The sequence below is a fragment of the Nanorana parkeri genome, unplaced genomic scaffold, assembly GCF_000935625.1.
Source record: "Nanorana parkeri isolate BGI_ZX_2015 unplaced genomic scaffold, ASM93562v1 scaffold225, whole genome shotgun sequence".
Taxonomy (NCBI): Eukaryota; Metazoa; Chordata; class Amphibia; order Anura; family Dicroglossidae; genus Nanorana; species Nanorana parkeri.
The window spans coordinates 1,199,612-1,217,776 of NW_017306493.1; the positions used below are offsets into that span (position 1 = coordinate 1,199,612).

At 42.5% G+C, this 18,165-nt stretch overlaps 1 protein-coding gene across 1 annotated transcript in view; it reads right to left on the bottom strand.

The window, feature by feature from the left end:
• Nucleotides 1-6,186: 6,186 nt before the first annotated feature.
• JPH4 (junctophilin 4) overlaps nt 6,187-18,165 on the bottom strand; it is a 29,178-nt gene continuing 17,199 nt past the window's right edge. Inside the window, exons 3-5 of the mRNA XM_018556148.1 lie at nt 15,484-15,602; nt 7,446-7,834; nt 6,187-7,341 (exon numbers count right to left, since the gene is read on the bottom strand). Coding sequence (XP_018411650.1) covers nt 7,261-7,341; nt 7,446-7,834; nt 15,484-15,602 — 589 coding nt within the window. The 3' untranslated portion in view covers nt 6,187-7,260. The remainder of the gene's footprint in view (nt 7,342-7,445; nt 7,835-15,483; nt 15,603-18,165) is intronic.

Genomic DNA, 18,165 nt, shown 5'->3' on the forward strand with positions numbered 1-18,165 from the left:
CTTTAAACTTACGGACTAGTTCGAAAACCCGCCGAGCATCGTACGATGTTCGGCGGGTTTGTGGCATGTCCGTACGATAACAGCCGTACGGGCCCGTTCGGCATTGCGGTCATCGGAAGCCCGCCCCTCAGGGGGCATGGCTTGCGATCATCGCAAGTACGATCTGCCTATGCAACATAGGCAGATCGTACTTTTTTTAAGTACCTTACAACCATCGCAAGACAAAAGTCTTGCGATGGTTGTAAGGTGTGTGCCCAGCCTTATGCAAATCGTTCAGGGTACTGCTTAGGCAAAATTAACATTAGGGCTGGTAATGATTACAATTTTCGTGTTCGATTAATCAAAAAAATGTTTTATCGATTAATTTCGATTAATTATAACGCACATACAGATCCAACTACATTGGCCTCTACACATACAGCACAGCAATGAAGTAATAAAATGAACTAGGATCACACTAATCCAGCACGTTATTAATCTCACGTGCCCCACTCAATATGGCCGCCGCTTGAGTGGGGCAACTCAGAATAATAACGTGCTGGATTAGTGTGATCCTAGTTCATTTTATTACTTCATTGCTGTGCTGTATGTGTATAGGCCAATGCCTTGGCTGGCGCTCGTGCAGAAAGTTTCTTGGGCAAACTCACCAGCCCAAGTGGCTCCGTCGGCTAACGAAGGGGGGGAGGAGTCCAGTGACGTCACGGGCATCAACGTCACCGGACTCCTCCCCCCTTCCCTTTGTTAGCCGTCACGGACATCGACGTCACTGGACTCCTCCCCCCTTACCTTCTTTAGCCGTCACTGACATCGAAGTCACTGGACTCCTCCCCCCTTCCCTTCGTTAGCCAACGGAGCCACTTGGGGAAGGAGTCCGGTGACATCGATGTTCGTGACGTCACCGGATCGCCGACGGGACTCCCGGAAGCCGGCGGAGAGGTGAGTGTTTTCATTAGCGATCAAAATAATTTTAATCGATCAAAAATATTAACGATTAATCGAGAAATTAATCTTTAATTTCCACAGCCCTATAGAAAATCTTTACTTTTTGAGTTCAGGCCCACAGTGACGAAGTCACTTGAGTGACATGAGGCGTTTGAGTGTCATAAATCAAACAGAGAGAGATATCCCCACAATTAAAGCTGAACTCCAGTGTAAAACACTGTAATAGCCAGCGCAACTGGAGATACAGTACTGCCACTGTTGTCACCACCCCTCATCCAGTCAGAGAACATTATTTGATAAAAAATACTAACAGGGTTATACACATAAGGGTGAAGAGTTTCGAGAAGGCAGGAGACGTGAACAATCTAGGACAACATAGCTGAACTGAAAAGTGGGCTTAATTGGAGAAGTTTTCAAAATCAGCTATGGTGGCCTAGATTGGTCACTTCTTCTGCCTTCTCCAAACTCTTCACCCTTTTGTGAATAACCCTGTAGATGTTCACTGAATGGCCACTGTGCCGAGCAAGCAACCCGCTGTGTTACAGCCAAGGGGAACTTGCTTGCTCGGCACAGTGGCCATTAAGCGAACACCCAGTATTTTTTATCAATTAATGTTCTGTGACTGGATGAGGGGTTGTAACATCATTGGATAAAAGTATATATATATGCAGGCTGTTGATGGTTTATTACAGAACGTTGGAGAGTAATATTTATTTTACTTCGTAGTAGTGCAAATGAATGAATATGTCTTTGGGCTGTTGTGTGAGGTTGGAGGTCTCAGGCCTAAGGCTCTATGGGTTTTGTAATTCCACCACATGGCAGTGTCGGCAAAAATGGATACAACCAGATCTGCGAGGCAAGCTTTTATTTCCCAGGGGCATAGTATTTCAGGAAAATCACAGATCTGAATTTTGTCCATCCATCACCCTGCAGGCAGTTAGACTATTTGGACTGAGCGGTGCATTCTTGTCCCTGATGACTGTGGGAGCTGCTGGACTTCAGAGTGTCAGGGTCTTGCTGATGCTTTCATGAAGCTATTGTGGGGCTAGAAAACTGAATGGATCACCTTGCATGATTAGGCTTCTATACCTTTCTGTGCCACACATGTTCTCCCCATCAAGTGTTATTTTAAATTATGGCTGGAGTGTAACTATAACTATAGCTGGATAGATAAAATAAATCCATGTACACTTAAACAAACGAGGTAGTTGTGTCAATATGATAGCATTTCATTTGCTTCCATGCTCTGTGTTTGTGCTTATCTCCCTGATAAAAAAAAGAGATTATGGTAAGAATGTACTTAAGGTGAACAAGGTAAATTGAGTGAGGTGGTTCCTAGGAAGTTGAGGTTGAATTATTAAACACTGAGCCCAGAGCGAAATACCGTAGCTTTTCTGAGATGCTGTGCGCTTTATTCTTGATTTGTACTGTGATGCCCAGCAGTCTTTTCCAGTTAAATGACATGCACATAGCCATAGACATATGCATCCACCAAACAATGAAAAAAAGGCTAGCAATAATAAAAGTATAAAAATTAAAAAAACTAATATTTGTGTAGTGAAAGTAAGCTGTTTACTTGAATGTAGTGGGGAACAAAGTAGTGTGTAGTGTGATATGTTCACTAAGACAGAGCATGTCAGTGTCTCAGAACACAACTCAGCTGTCAATGTCAAAATAAAGCACTGTTAGAATACATTACCAGTCCAAACACATCATCTTGCATGGTGTCAAACACATCACTATCAGAAAATGTGACAAAGGACAGTTTGCAGGTGGGGGGCTGTCATAAGTTTCGGGGAGAATCATCAGTGCTTATCAATTTGGGAGGGAGAGAGAGGAAGTGACTTGTCAGACCGTCTTGATACTTTGTACACACCGGGACTGAAGAGTTTTCAATGAATGACGAGCGGTGACACTTTTTTCTTTGTCAGACTTTCTTGTTAGAGAGACAGTACCCTGATAGACTAAGAGTGGGTATTATTGCGAGTATGCCCTGTTAAGAGACAGAGATTATCCTACTGGAAATTGCAATGGGATGGACCGCTATGTTAGAAACTACTTTATGAAAGTCTATACCTGGACAAAGATGGAGAGAGATTGTCATATTAGGCTGTTATATTACAGAGAGTGTGCCCTGTTGGAGAATGCCTGCCATGTAAAAGATTGCCCTATCCGTCATTACCAGTGCTATGGAGTGGCAGTGTCATTAATGTACATGGAGAGTTGCACAGGGCAGCTTCCTACTGGTTTGGGGTGTATTGTATTTGCTCTGGAAGTGGCATCTTAAGACCTATCACAGAGCCAAAGTATGCGTGGGTGCATGATGTAAGAGTCTGGGGTGCTCATTAATGTGGGGGGTTTATGTACTCATCCAGTCGAAAGGATACTGATGGTAGTGGGAGAGAGAAGGATGTGGCAAGAATACCCATTCCATATTGTTGCCCTTTCTTTAAATTTTTGGCTGGCCATGGAATCATAATTGTATGTTATATCTTTATTTTTCAAAAGAAAATGCAAACCCCTGTAAAGGTGCAGTTTGAGGAAATGTATTATACATGTTGTACATTAAACATTAAAAAGGAGAATAGATGAATAGGGCTTTCTCTGGGCATTTCTAGAGAAAATGCCATTTGAAGCTTCCACAGGGACCCACGCCCCCATCAGAGGCCAAGCACCACTGCTGTTATTAAGGAAGGTTGAGTGAATTCTATGCTTAGCCATACTTTGAAGTTCCAGCTTTCACAGGCAAACAAATTGGCAGGGGATTGAAATGAAGTTAAGTAAAAGTAGCTGCAGGGCCGGCACTAAAGTGAACCTGTTGCATTGCCATACATGGGGGGAAAAAAACAAAAAACTGCTACACTGTGCTGCCAATATTTTGCCAAACTATAAAAAAATTAGCCACTCCTAATAGAGAACCCTCCTCCAACTTCCCGGCCTCATGTGTTGTGCCTGTATAGTGGTATAAGGATATGAGAGCAAACTCCAGAGGAAGACATGTAAGGGTCTGTGTCAGCTTTGTAATTATCTACAAAGAGCCAGCCTGACGCAGACCACCTGCCATCTCTTTCTAGAGTATGCTGCCAGACCCTTGCAGCACTGGTGGAAAGAATGTACCAGCCCTGCACAGCCCAGACACTTGGATCCCCATTGAAAATATCCACACTATCCATGTTCTGCTGACAACACAAAATGTTGCATCTTGCCTGACTTTCGATCCAAGTGACAATGGTCACGATGAAAAAGAGAGGATGATACTCTTTAGTTAGGACACAACAAGACCAAAGAACCTGATGGTGGTTCTAACTCTTCTATATTCTCCAAAAGATCAGCCGCACAAAACCAAAGTAAATGAAATCCAAAGTTTTATTGATGTAAATCCAAACAAATCCCAAGAACAAGGAAATCCAAAGTATGATATGCAAAATGTACATCACCGTGAGTCTTCTCCATGCCAACGCCTCTCACACATTTCACCACCTGGGCTTAATCATAGAGGTGCGGCTGATCTTTTAGAGATTGATATGACACGTGAGAAGCAGACTGCAGGCTCCACTCAGAGTCTGTACTAATTGCAGCTGGGGATGGAATCGGAGTTCCTTCTATATTCTTTACAAAACTAATATGATTCTCTTAAGTTAGGACACAGCAAAATCAATTACCTGACAGGGGTTCTAACCCTTCTCTATTCTATCCAAAACGAATAAAAATGTGTTTAGATATACTGCAAACTGTTATTGTGTACTCTAAAAATATTAATGGCCTGGATTAGGGATGTCCCGATACCGATGCTAGCATTGGAATCGGGCCCGATACAGGGCATTTTGAGAAGTAATTGTACTTGTCAAAATGCCCCGATGCCTAGCGCCGAAGCTTGCGCTATGTTTTCTTTTTCTTCTTACTTACCTCGCTGAACGTCGCGTCACTGCTGCTCCGGTGGGCGGCGCTCCGAGCGGGGTCATCAAGGACATATGTACTGCAGATTATGATTTAACCCATTCATGTTAGCAGGGCAGAATTGTGAGCGCCTCCCACAAGCTGAGCACCGCGATGCGATGCAGCGATCCTGCCCAGCACCGACTACAAGAAGCACCGCGTGAGGCAACAAGGATCATAATGAAACTGTGAGTAAGGGAAGCTGGGATGGGGCTGGCTGTAAATCTATTGCTATAGTGTACTGGACGTGTGTAATATATATGTAGTACATATATACAGCACACACCTCCACTACACTCCAGCAATAGAGTTACAATTATCCCCTGCTAACATGCATAGGTTAAATCATGATCCATAGTACATAACATGTAGTTGTCCTATGGATCATTTAAAGTCACCTGTCCCTTTAAGAAAAAGTATCGGTAATTGGTATCGGCAAGTACATGAGGGGATGTACTTGTACTTGGGCCTGAAAAAGTGGCATCGGGACATCCCTAGCCTGGATTCCATGTAGATCTTTAGGCTTTTTTTTTAGTAACAGACCCAGAACAAATAGGCACTAAGTGAGGTTCGGACTCTTAGACGTCTATTTATAGCGGAAATTTGACATCTATCTACTCTCTGCTGTTTACACTGCACCTGCATTGGACTCATTTATAAAATGCAGGATGCAGTGGGGAGTCTGTAGTGTCCCACGGATGTGTTCTTTGCATAATGCTGCAGAGTATATTCTGTGATTGGTGGGAAGGCCAGAAGATAGGTCATGTGACTAGGCTCTCCTCCTGGCTTTTTTTTAAATGAATTTACATGCCCCTTTAATCTTCAAGCTTGTTTTCGATCAATGCCTTAGAATAGGGGTAGGCAACCTTGGAAATTCATATGTTGTGGAGCTTCAACTCGTATGAGGTATTGCAAACATGGCATGACTTCCAAAGGCAGATGGATGATGGGACTTGTAGTTCCACAACACAGCTAGAGTGCCAAGATTTTCTACACCCGCCTTAGAAAATACCAAAGAGTTACAACTAGGAATGCAACATTTTCAGTAGGATATAAATGTATTCATGTGAAGACAGGTTCCCTTTACAACTCTATGTTGATTGAGTGCTTAGTAAAAGTACTTTAATTTCTGCTTAACAAACGTCTTTCTCTATGGCCATATAGAACCATTTATCCATATAAAGTCTAACAATAAACACCCCAGTGAGTTTGGCCATATTGAAAACAAGATCTCCCCAAGATAGTTTCAATGTGTGACTGACAAAATAAATTGCTCATTTCAACCATTCTGATTTTTGAAAGGTTTTATTTTAGCTTTTTTAAAATCACTTTTTTTGCATCCTTCAGGTTCATTCAAAGGCAAAAATACTGCTACAAAATAGGAGTGAAGTGCATGCTTTGAAAAAAGGGGGCATATAGCATGAGGTAACAGGGCACAAGGCAATTCAAGGATAAAATCAGGCAATAGATTAAAGCAAGGGTTCAGGCATCTTGACAAGAAGCAAAATGTGCAAAGTCAGTAAGGGGCAGGAGATATGATAAGGCAGGGAAGCACTGGATAAGAATTGGGAAAAGGGGTGATGCAGGAAAAGTTACAGCATATCCATGATGGGGGCAGTTTTGAGGCTGTAGGAGAGATGGATTTAGGTAGAAAAGTATACTGCAATGGAAAATAAATCTTGCAAATATACTGAGCTGCATCATCACATTCTTTAAAAGCATACCCAATACTGAGAAGAAAAAGAGAGAAATATGATATGATTTAGACAATATGGTGATGGAAATTGTTCAGTACAGGGATAAAAAATGTTAACGGATTTTCAACAGTCATTGTCCATTTATTTCTATATTGGGGTTGATGACTCTGTTAATAATAAATCTGGCTACACATGTAAAATTTTCAATGGCCAATTTGGCCGATGTCAGTCAGAGCCCTTGCAGCTTTTGTGGCCTTATCCTGCACGGTGAAAATCTGCTAGAGAAGGATAAAGAATTACACTGCGTGATGAGCATTGGCATTTTGTGCATTCACCGGCCAATCACGCTGCATGAACTACACCACAGTCTGCTTATTTAGTCTGACCCTCCTCCCTTCCCAATAATCTATCTCTGCACAATATGCAACTTTACTTCTACAGCCAATTCACAGATCTGGTCTTATGGAGTGACAGACAAACAACAGACTGTAAAGTGTGCAGCCAGAAAAAATAGTGAGATGGGGAGAGCGTGACTGTGCATAACAAAGGGAGACAATGAGAGACAAGAGGAAGGAAGAGAGAGTAAAGCCCTTTTTATGTAAACATTAGGGGTAGAGAGGTAGAGAAGGAGAGACAGATAGAAGAGAGACAGTGTGAGAGAGTTAAAAAGGAACACTTTTTCATCTCATGTCAAAAAATACGAGATGAGGAATGCAAGCGAAACATCGAGAAACAGCACGGCAGCCACCACAAGAGGATCAGCATCCTGCAAGAGGAAGATAACTGATATCAGAAAGAGAAATCTAGACAAAGACTCAACACAAAGGAGAAAAGATTAAACTGATTGTATTCCCATCTTTCCCATCTTACCCTTTGCATACGTGATTTAAGGGGGGACTCTTGTGTCCCCCCTGCATCCACAGGTTCTTCCACGCACTCTATGCTAGGTGCAGAGTTATTTAGTCTTTTTTCAGGTGTGGATTCGATGGGACTTTGTTCCTCTGAGTGGTCTGGCACATGTGTGGGGGTTTCCACTTGAGAAGGAATATCCTCTTCCTGGATAGGGGGGCATGGAGTCCCATCTCGCAAATGACAGCATGAAAGGGCTGGGGGGGTGTCAGGGTGGCTGGGAGGCAGGCTTGGTTCTGGGGTTTGGTCAAGTGGTGTCTCATCATGACACATTTCATTGGGGCACTGCCTAAGCCATGGAATATCACTGTCAGCAATTTGCTCCTCCTCGTCTTGCACACAATTTGAGCCTGTTGGAAAACAGTAATAAAAACATGTGTATGAAGCAAAGAAAACAAGTATAATGTTGTCATACTACCTGCACTACACAGGAAAAAGTAATTAACATTAAAGCACCTCTCTAATATTACTTATCTTTGTAACCGATATTCCTTCTTGTTTAAAGTGTATTTAAACCTAAGAATAAAAATATAATATACTGCAGCTTAGCAGCCTTTAGATGTGGTGCCTGCATTCATTTTCACTTTTCATGTTGGTAAGCTAATATACTATAATTTGGGGTTTAGATACATTTAAAAGTGTTATTAAACCCCACATGTCTTAACCCATATATATTACAGCAGACATGATCAGTTACTTTGCTGTTTCCTTTTTTACCAATACTCAAATACCTTTGCGAACATTCTTTGAAAATTCAGTCACTGAATTTATAGACCTTGAATTTGTAGTACTGAACTGTAGAACTCAGAGATAGCTAGAAACATTGTTACTGATAGGAATGTAACAGAGGCAGAGAGCACAGGAAGTTCTGGTAGGACCAACAGGTCTTTTTTTGCAATTATCAAACGGATATAACAAAAAGCTGGTATATTTAACGACCAAAAGGGACAACAAAAGAAACGTTCATTGTTAGCATCAACATACCCTTTACATCATTGAATCAGCCTGTATACTGGTTGACGTGTAAACTGCTGTAATTCTTTGGATGTATCGCTGTATGACATGACATAATAGTATGGTCTACTGAAGGTACCGTTCACTTGTATATACTGTAGATTTGTGAGAATAAATATACTGTGAACAGGTTTTTCATTACTTTATTCCTGCAAACAAGTAGCTGAGTAATCGGTTTCTACGTGTCAGCTGTGAAATATGTACGCTTCTGTGTCTAAAAGGGTTAGCAATCTACAAATAATGATGATGCTGGCATGAATACCAATTAATTAATTTGTTCAACACAGACATGAGCTGTCTGCCAAAATGGCTTCTAAATGACTTCTTCCTAAACCAAGCAAGTGTACTGGAAATTCAACACGTCTGGCAATAGTAACAATTACTTGGTAGTTAAAACTATAATGACTATGCAGCTGAGTTCTGGACTTTGCTTTCACAGATTCAGCAGGAATAAACTGGTAGCTTAATCAACCTATTTATGTAGGTATATAAATTTAGATGAAAGCTACATCTAGAACTCTGGGGTAAGTGAATGGATGGGGGAAGTGTTGACAGCTATAGAGAGTACACATTTAAAAGGAAGGATAAAATAAATATGAAAGGAGGGGTATGGATAGGGTAGTTAGTACAGACTGACAGTTCCAAAGGAAAATCTGTGTGTCATGGGTGTTCATCACTTATTGGATGGCATGCAACTGCTCCATGTAATATTCCTTTAGGGCAGGTAGGGAGATGTTAGTTTTTGGCCATTTTGTGTGTCTCTTGCCATGGGGCAAGTGATACAATTTGTTGTGGTATTGGAGGAAGGTTTAAAAAATAAATATTGTGAGGCACTGGCTGGCAGGATTCTAAATGGTGTGTGTCACCTAGGTTTCTCTCTTAATGGTGAGTGAAGGATTCCAGGGACAAATGTTTTGTTTTCTCAGAAACCTAATTAGTTCAGTTTTTGGCCATGAAACCTGAAGAACTTTGGGCGGGTTAAAGCCTCCATTCATAGGTCCACATCTTAACTGGTAGCCAGACCTAATTACAGTAAACTCACAGTTATCCGGCACCCACGGGGATTGGTAGGTGCCAGATAACTGTAGTTTCTGGTTGCTTGAGAGTTAATAGTAGCTCTCAATCAACCACCCTGCGGGTCTCATCATGGCTGCGTGCAGATCTCGCCAGGGTTGCGTGCAGATCTCACTAGGGTTGCGTGCAGATCTCACTAGGGTTGCGTGCAGATCTCACCAGGACTGCGTGCAGATCTCACCAGTGTTGCGTACAGATCTCACCAGTGCTGCGTGCAGATCTCACCAGTGCTGCGTGCAGATCTCACCAGTGCTGCGTGCAGATCTCACCAGTGCTGTGTGCAGATCTCACCAGGGTAGCATGCAGATCTCACCAGGGCTGCGTGCAGCTCTCACCAGGTTTGCGTGCAGCTCTCACCAGGTTTCCGTGTAGGTGTCACCAGGGTTGCATGCAGATCTCACCAGTGCTGCATTTGGGTTCCACCAGGGCTGCGTTTGGGTCTCACCAGGGCTGTATTGGGTCTCACTAAGGCTGCGTTTGGGACTCACCAGGGCTGCATGCAGATCTCACCAGGGTTGCATGCAGGTCTCACCAGGGCTGCGTTTGGGTCTCACCAGGGCTGCATTTGAGTCTCACCGGGGCTGCGTTTGAGTCTCACCAGGGCTGCGTTTGAGTCTCACCAGGGCTGCGTTGGGTCTGACCAAGGCTGCATTTGGGACTCACCAGAGCTGCGTACAGATCTCACCAGGACTGCATTTGGCACTCACCAGGGCTGCGTTTGGGTCTCACCAGGGCTCTCCAGGTGGGTGCCGGGCTGAACGGGTGGGATCTGGGCTCATGCCAGGCTCCGAGACTGTACAGGTAGGTGTGGGGCTGTCCTGTGCTGTACCGGCACCAGGAAGTAGTAGGAGGCAATGTATGGAAGGACAGGCACTGTCAAAGACAGCTGCCTGAGGTCACCAGCATACACGGGACCTCAGGCAGCCGAACTTGTTTATAAATTTAAGGGGCCGGTAGCTGCCTTTAGAATCGGGGCCTTTTCACGAGTATCAGTATCAGGACATCCCTAGAAAAAACACTAACTTATTTGTTTTGAAATGTACATTTTCTAGAGCTATCATCTTTATCTATCCTTTGGTACCTGGTAAGTCAGTTATCTAGAGCGTGATGTGCATAACTTCTTCTGAGGCCACTTATCAGATGCACTGCCCCAGCCAGGGCCATGTACCTGCCAACCAAGACCAACTTATGATCTTATGGTTTTCCTGTTGTAACTGGTCCTATCACATGTCCAGTTACTCAACAAAAACAGGATTTTGTGTACTTACCACAAAATCTGTTTCTTGGAGTTCATTAAGCAACACAGGATTAGTAGTTATTTTTTTATGACTGGGTTATTCTGTTGCCTACAGGACTTAGATTTGGACACTGGCAAACAAAAAAAGCCATTGGCCTTGGCAGGTAAAAGGGGACCTTGTCCTTAAAGTGTATCTCCACTTTCGCAGCCAAATTGTGATAACACTTATTTTATACATGTTCCCATTCACATAGCATAAGCTTCTTGCAGTTTAAATTGTTTTACATGGGTTAGGGCTTTAAGGGTAAAAATTTCTTCTGGATTCTATTTCTTTGAAACGTTAGGAGGGGCTGTGAGGGGTCTAAGGTGGCTTGCCCATTGTATGTTAATGAAGTTTATCAGATAAACACAATCCTCCAATTTTTTTTTCCAAGTTATTTTTCAGTATGCTGTGTGATTAGGAGCACATAACAAACATATAGAGGGGTTTTTCTCAAATTTGACTGCAAAAGTGGAAATACACTTTAAGGGCATAAAACTTAAAAGTGATCTGTCTGAGCCATTATCTGTCTGGCGGAGCAAGAAGCTGGTTCTCATTTACGGGATCATCAGAAATGACAAAAAGAGAGGCAGTCTTTTAAAATGAATCAGTGGCTGAGAGGTAAGCCGATATAGCATGAACTACATCTAGGCTATAAAGGTAAACCTTCTTCTGATATACTGGAGCCTGACAGAGAGATAAAAGAACAATGCCCTGGCTGAGGTGAAAAGGCTCTAGGCCTCAGTACTACCTTATCCTTGTGTAAAACCAAAAAGGTTCTTAGCAGGATTAAGCTGCTAGCTCAGACATGCCTTGAAGAGGTGAGGGCCACAAGGAACGGAGCCTTGTGAGTGAGAGAGGAAAGTGGATTATCAGTAACAGGTTCTAAAGGCGGCCTTTGAAGTACCAACAGAACCAAATTTAGATCTCATGGAGTCACAGTAGGTTGTACAGAAACAGCCACATAAAAGAAACCATGTACAAAAGTCTTAACCAAAGAATGAGAGGTTAGCAATCTTTTTTATTCAGATTGCAAGGGCCGAGATCTGGCCTTTGTTGGTACTGAGGGTCAAATGTTTATCTGAACTGCATTGTAAAAAGGTTAATATTCGTCCCATGGACTATTTACTGGCCTGAAACTTTCTTTCCCAGCACCAAGTGAAGTAAAGGTGCACATACACTCTTCGATCTTGGTTTGGAAATCTTCCACGAATGGTCTTTCGAACAGTTGATGGGACACCAATGATTTTTTTTTTACTGTAATGCCGCTCAAATTTTCTTGAAAGGTGAGGCTGGAAAACTTTTTTTGAATCGACCGAAAATCCATGGATTAGTGGCGTTTTCATACAAAACAAATCGCAGCAAGAACAGTGCACATGTGCAAACGAAAACCTGTTCTGTCGGTCGACAAAATTCTGTGAGTTAGTATTGCTAACGAACGATTATCGAAATCGACATTGGTCTCTAAATTGATGGGCTATTTGAGCTAGAATCAAAAGAGGGTTCTAGGCAACAACGAAAATTTCCAATTGAAAATCTATATGCATGTTCAGTGGTAGTCCTTAAGGGAGGTAGATTTCCTAATTTAGATCTGGGCTAACATGGAGCTGTTTCTTGGTACAAGAGCAGGTCCAGGAGAGTTTAAAGCCTATCTATAGGCAAAAATTAAGACGAATGAAAGGTGACATTTCTCCCTCTGAACACCATGTAACGGGCCCTTCTCCACTGACCGCCAACTGACCGCCAACACTTACTAGAAATGTAAAGTAGCATTACACTGTCAGAAATTCAAAGGGGAATTTCTCCAATGACCACCCATGTAAATGGATGAATGGATGCTAATTTTTTTTAATGCTTGCATTGCTTTAATAGGCGTGTGCAGCCTATTGCACCAGTGTGTGCACACAAAAGTACAAACACACACGTGTGTCTGTGTGTGTGTATATATATATACATATATATATATGTATATATATATTTATATTTATATGTATCAACCACCAACCACTGGGAGGGAGCTGCGGAGTGTTGGCCTGCTGCATGCTGGCAGTTGTAGTCCCAGGAGGCAATGTTGGCGTCTTGGCGGTTTTGGGCCCGGGCTCTCTTGTTCCTTTCTGGGCCCGGTAACTGCTTAGGCATGCAGCAGGCCAATGCTCCGCAGCTCCCTTCAGTGTTGGTTGATACTCGCTAAGGCCCAGTTACACATGCAAACGCTGCGACCCTGGTAGTTCCACCAGTGTTAGTCATTGTTTAGCATCCAGAAAATTGCCTCTGTCTGACCTGCCTGTCCCTGCTGACAGAACCCCACTGCAGACTGTTACACACATACATAGGAGGACTACCTTCCCCATCATCTGCTGGAGAAACAAATAGGGGAAACCATGATCAGAGTGAAGCCTGGCTGCTGTCTCCCCTTTAATGATGACACAGTTGCAAGTCTAGTCCCTTGCTTGGAGAGCTCAGCACTGCATTCTTCAACTCAAGTTCAGTGCTGCAAACTACCAGGAACTTCTGCTGTCTGATGTCCTCTGGAGCAGAGCTCAGTGGAGGGAATTTATCAAAACTGGAGCAGACAAAATCTGGAGCAGTTGCGCATGGCAACCAATCAGCATCTCTCTTCAGTTTGCTCAGGTAAGATTGAGAATGAGAAAGAGAAGCTGACTGGTTGCAGTGCAAATCTGCTCCGGATTTTGTCTGCTCCAGTTTTGATAAATTCCCCTCAGTGTGTTCAGTTCTATTAAACACGGCATCCCCGGCTTCCGACCAGAGCACAGCTCTTGGTGTTGTGCACGGGGTGATTAGGGTGTATATGATTGCTTTTCTAGGTGTTATTATTATTTATGTCATTCCATGATAATTTTTTTGTATAGAGTGGGGGGGGGATTAAAAATGTTCTATTCCAGATGTCAAATATTTTAAAAAGGTTAGTTTGTTTTTAGGTGAACTAACTTACAACACCCTCCATGTTTTTGTGAAAATGTGAACTAACCCTTTAACTATGCCACATTCCTTATTCCTTTACCGTTTTATCTACTACTTACTGATCACACTGATTAATGTGTTTAGATTAATAGATATAATCATTTCTAGCAAGGGGTTCTCTGAGATCTGAATTTTTTTTAAGGATTTCTTTGTGGTAAATAAAAAACTTGAGAAAAACTGTTTTGAATGCTAATACCACCCAACATTAAACATGGAATTTAGGAAAATTCAGGAAATTGATCCTTAATGAGGAAGTGTTAGCAATTGCAACAGCAGACAATCACAAAGGCTCATTCACACCTATACCTTCAACATTCACATTGATGCATGTACACAGTTTAGCTATTGTTTTCAGTGGAGCTAGCCCACATGAATGTGATGTGCCGTCATGCATTTTAGAAAACAGTACTTGTCATTTTTTTAACATGCTAACATGCACCAAGGGGCCCATAGAAGCACATGCACATCCACGTACATGCACTGTAAATACAAAGAATGCATTGCTGTGAAGCCAGCGCTCCATAACTTGAGCCTGCAGGCACCACCCTTGGGTTCCCAAAATATAGGATCACTTCTTTTACACAGAACATTGTAATGTTTTACTGTTCATCACTTAGTTATCATAATGTGCAAATAAGCTTGTATGTGATGGCTGTTTTTGGACTAATGATGATGAAAAAAATGTGTAATTGATAACAATGCTGAGAAATGCTACTGCTTTGCCTCTGCTGCCTGTCTAATGGTACAAATGGCCCTGCATAAAGTTTGATAAAAGCAAGCAATGCAATAATTTCCATCTGTGTAATGGTGTAATAACAAGGATTCCCAATCGCTGTAAATGGTCAGTAACACATGAAAAAGTCTCTTCAACATTCAAAAGTTGTTTTCAATGGAGAAAAGGCGATGAAATGTTCATGTGCTAAGAACATCTATTGGCTAGATTGGGGGGAAGGCTATGCTGCAGAAAACGCTTGAGAATAGGCAGATGTCTTATAGCCTGTGTTTTTCTAGAAACCCATGTGTGTTTACCAGTAGTATGACAGGTAATAAATGGGATATTCACAACAATTAGAGCCTGTGTCAATGGGCTATTGTTTACATCAGAAATGCTTTTCTTTATATAAGTCAAAGGGAAGGATAAAGCAGTTTGCAGCAGAATAGGTACAGGTGAGAAGGAGGTCAACTGCACATGTCAATGAATTATCCAAAGTGTCTCAAACTGATGTCAAAAGTATCTTACTGGTGTTCCGGAAGCTAATTTTGATTAGTTACTGGACCATGTATGGGTTGGGGGTCCCCTTCACATTCTGTTGCGTTCCAGAAGAACTTGCTGATCTAGTTACCTTACTAGCATTTTGCTAATCACCCTAAAGCTGGGTTAGTAACATTAGTAAAGAACTGAATGTAAATATCTCTATAGGTTGAACTCGATGGACTTGTTATTCAGTCGTTCAGTTATTTTTGGCACCTCTGTCTGGTATACAAAGATGCTGGCACCTCTTTTTAGTGTATAGTAACTGGTTTAAAATGATAAGCAGCAGGTAATGCTACAGACTATAAATAAATATAGAAAAGCCTCTGCTACTGGTATACTTGCATATATATATAGTCTGACATAAAGATATTTGAAGTTGCATAATAAATATGCTCACTTGGTGTCTCCAGCAGTTCTTCCAGGTCATGCGAGAGGATTCGAGCAGCTCGAGATGCCTCCAGTGCCTGCTGAGCAGCTACAGATGCAGCTTCAGCTTGAAGACGGGCATCAGCAGCACTAAAGAGAGAGAGGGAGATCTCATTTCACTACTTGCAAATAACAGGAATAGGGAGTTCATCGTCAAAGAAACTTTCAAACAACTAATAAAAAAATACAGAGAGTAGTTCTAAAAACACAAAATGTACTGCAGATGTCGCAGATAGCAAGGATGAAAGAACTACAAATATCAATGCAATGGGACGATATTTAATTGTTAGCACATTAAAGTGCAAATATGTATACATTTTAATATTAAATATCAATTCATATATTTGATGTAGTGCATACAAATTCATAATAATTATTCATTCAATTAACTTTCAGTTTAACTGTTGGGGCAACTAAGGGCATCCAGTTAAAGGGATATTAAACTCAAAAGGGTTTTAAGCTATTTCAAATGCTGATGAAATCACTTACAATGGATGCTGCTCTTTGATGTTTAGAAGTTTTAGTTTCCTGAAGAGTCAGCAGATCCCTGATATCCTGTTATAGGGTGGCTATTTTCCCTTGCAGGGTCCTATGGAGCCACTCTTGAGTGTGCTCCTACAAATACACAGGCACAGCAAAGCAAGCCACTCCTCTCCTCCCTGCCCCCCTCTCCTCCTTCCTCCCTTCTCTAAGGCCCGGTTCACACCTGCGCTTTCCGTGGACGTGCATGCTCAGCACGTGTTAATGGAAACGCGCACAAATGCGCAACGTGCTTGCAGTGCAATTTATTCCTAATGGCACCCCAAATGCGCCCAGCAAGAGGCGCGCATGAAACCATGGCACCTGCAAGTCGTGGGAACGCGTGTCTTGTTTGCAGGTAAACGCGGCAAAAAAGCTAATTTGGCATTTTGGAAAGAAATACTTTGCTAGGCAATGTCTATTTGTTTGATGTGGAATCTGCATTAGAGAGTTTATTATCACTTTAAAGTGACACTAAACTCAGGAGTTACATCTTAGAAATGCATTCAAGTACCTTAACTATTAACAAAAATGTATCTTATTGTGTGTGTGTTGTAAAGTAGCCATCGCTCCAAGCTCACTCCCGTGATGGACTACAAGCTCAATACAAATTAGTAAACTAAACATGAGATTGTAGTCTATCACAGGAGCGAGCTTGGTGTGGTGACTACTTTACAATACACACAGGGACTATGGGGAACAAAAGTAACCCCCCTCCAGAAGGAAGGACAGTGTCAGCACCAATTCAGAGAGGATTTGAGGATCTACAGCTGAGTGATACACAAATAAGGTACAATATTGTGCATAGTTAAAGGAGAACTAAGGGGTCAGGGCTTTCCCCCATAGTTCTCCTAAGTGTAACGGGAGGACACAAACTAGCGTCCTCCCGTCACCCTAAGACACTGCAGCCGGGACGGATCCTGACCATTACTGTCTGGATCCACCCAGCTGCGTGAGTGACAGCTGGTTCTACCTATCTAGAGGCAGAGCCAGCTGTACCCGCCCCCTCCCCGTCCGTTCCGCCAGTCAGCGCTGGAGGATCGGACAGGTTAGGGGGGATCCCTGCAGGGAGCCGTGAGTGACAGTCAGGGCTCTCTGCAGGGACAGGATCGAGAAGTGAGCGAGCGGCGGAATGTGTTCGCTCACTTTCCGATCTATTGAGCCGACCTGTGACAGTTTAATTGTCACACGTCGGCTAGAACTATGAGGCTGAGTGATTTTTCACTCGCCTCATAGTTCTCCTTTAAGGTACTTGAATGGATTTTTAAGGTTTAACTCCTGAGTTTAGTGCCACTTTAAGCAAATGTTAAGCAAAAATTCTACTGCTGCATATATTACTTGATATCTTAGATCTTGTTGAGCTTATTTTGCCACATAATAATATGTACCAGGTGGTAAATGATGTGTTTACAGCAGTATTGCAGTTAAGCTATGAAATATTTAATTAATTTACCTGAAGGTGTGTATTTGACTTTGCACATCAGAAACACAGATTGTTTGCAACAGACTGTATACTTTGTATTTAGTGTTAGATTAGTTGCATTCAATGCAGACATAGTAACAATACCTTACATTATTGTACATCAGCACCAAACTTTGTATCAATCTTATATTACAGCATAGATTTGTCCTGACTTGACAAATGAATAGTGTGAAATTAATGTGTGAAATGCCATTAGGATTACAGTTATTGTTAGGTTGTGTTTAGAGTTAGGGTTAAAGCTATACTCTATAAAGCTTAAAAGAGGACTATGGGTTCAGTGTTTTTCCCCATAGTTCTCCTGAGGGTCACGGGAGGACATATACTAGCGTCCTCCCGTGACCCAAAGCTCAGTATATCGCGAGCTACAGCTTGCGGTATACTGAGACCATTGCAGCCGGGACGGATCCCGACATTACTGTCGAGATCCGCCCAGCTGCGTGAGTGACAGCTGGCTCTGCCTATCTAGAGGCAGAGCCAGCTGTAACTCCACCGTCCGTTCCTCCTGTCAGCGCTGGAGGCGGGGAATCCCTGCAGAGAACTATGACTGACAGTCTCGGCTCTCTGCAGGGACATGATCGAGAAGTGAGCAAGCGACAATATGTGTTCGCTCACTTTCCGATCTCTTGAGCCGACCTACACAGTTTCATTGTC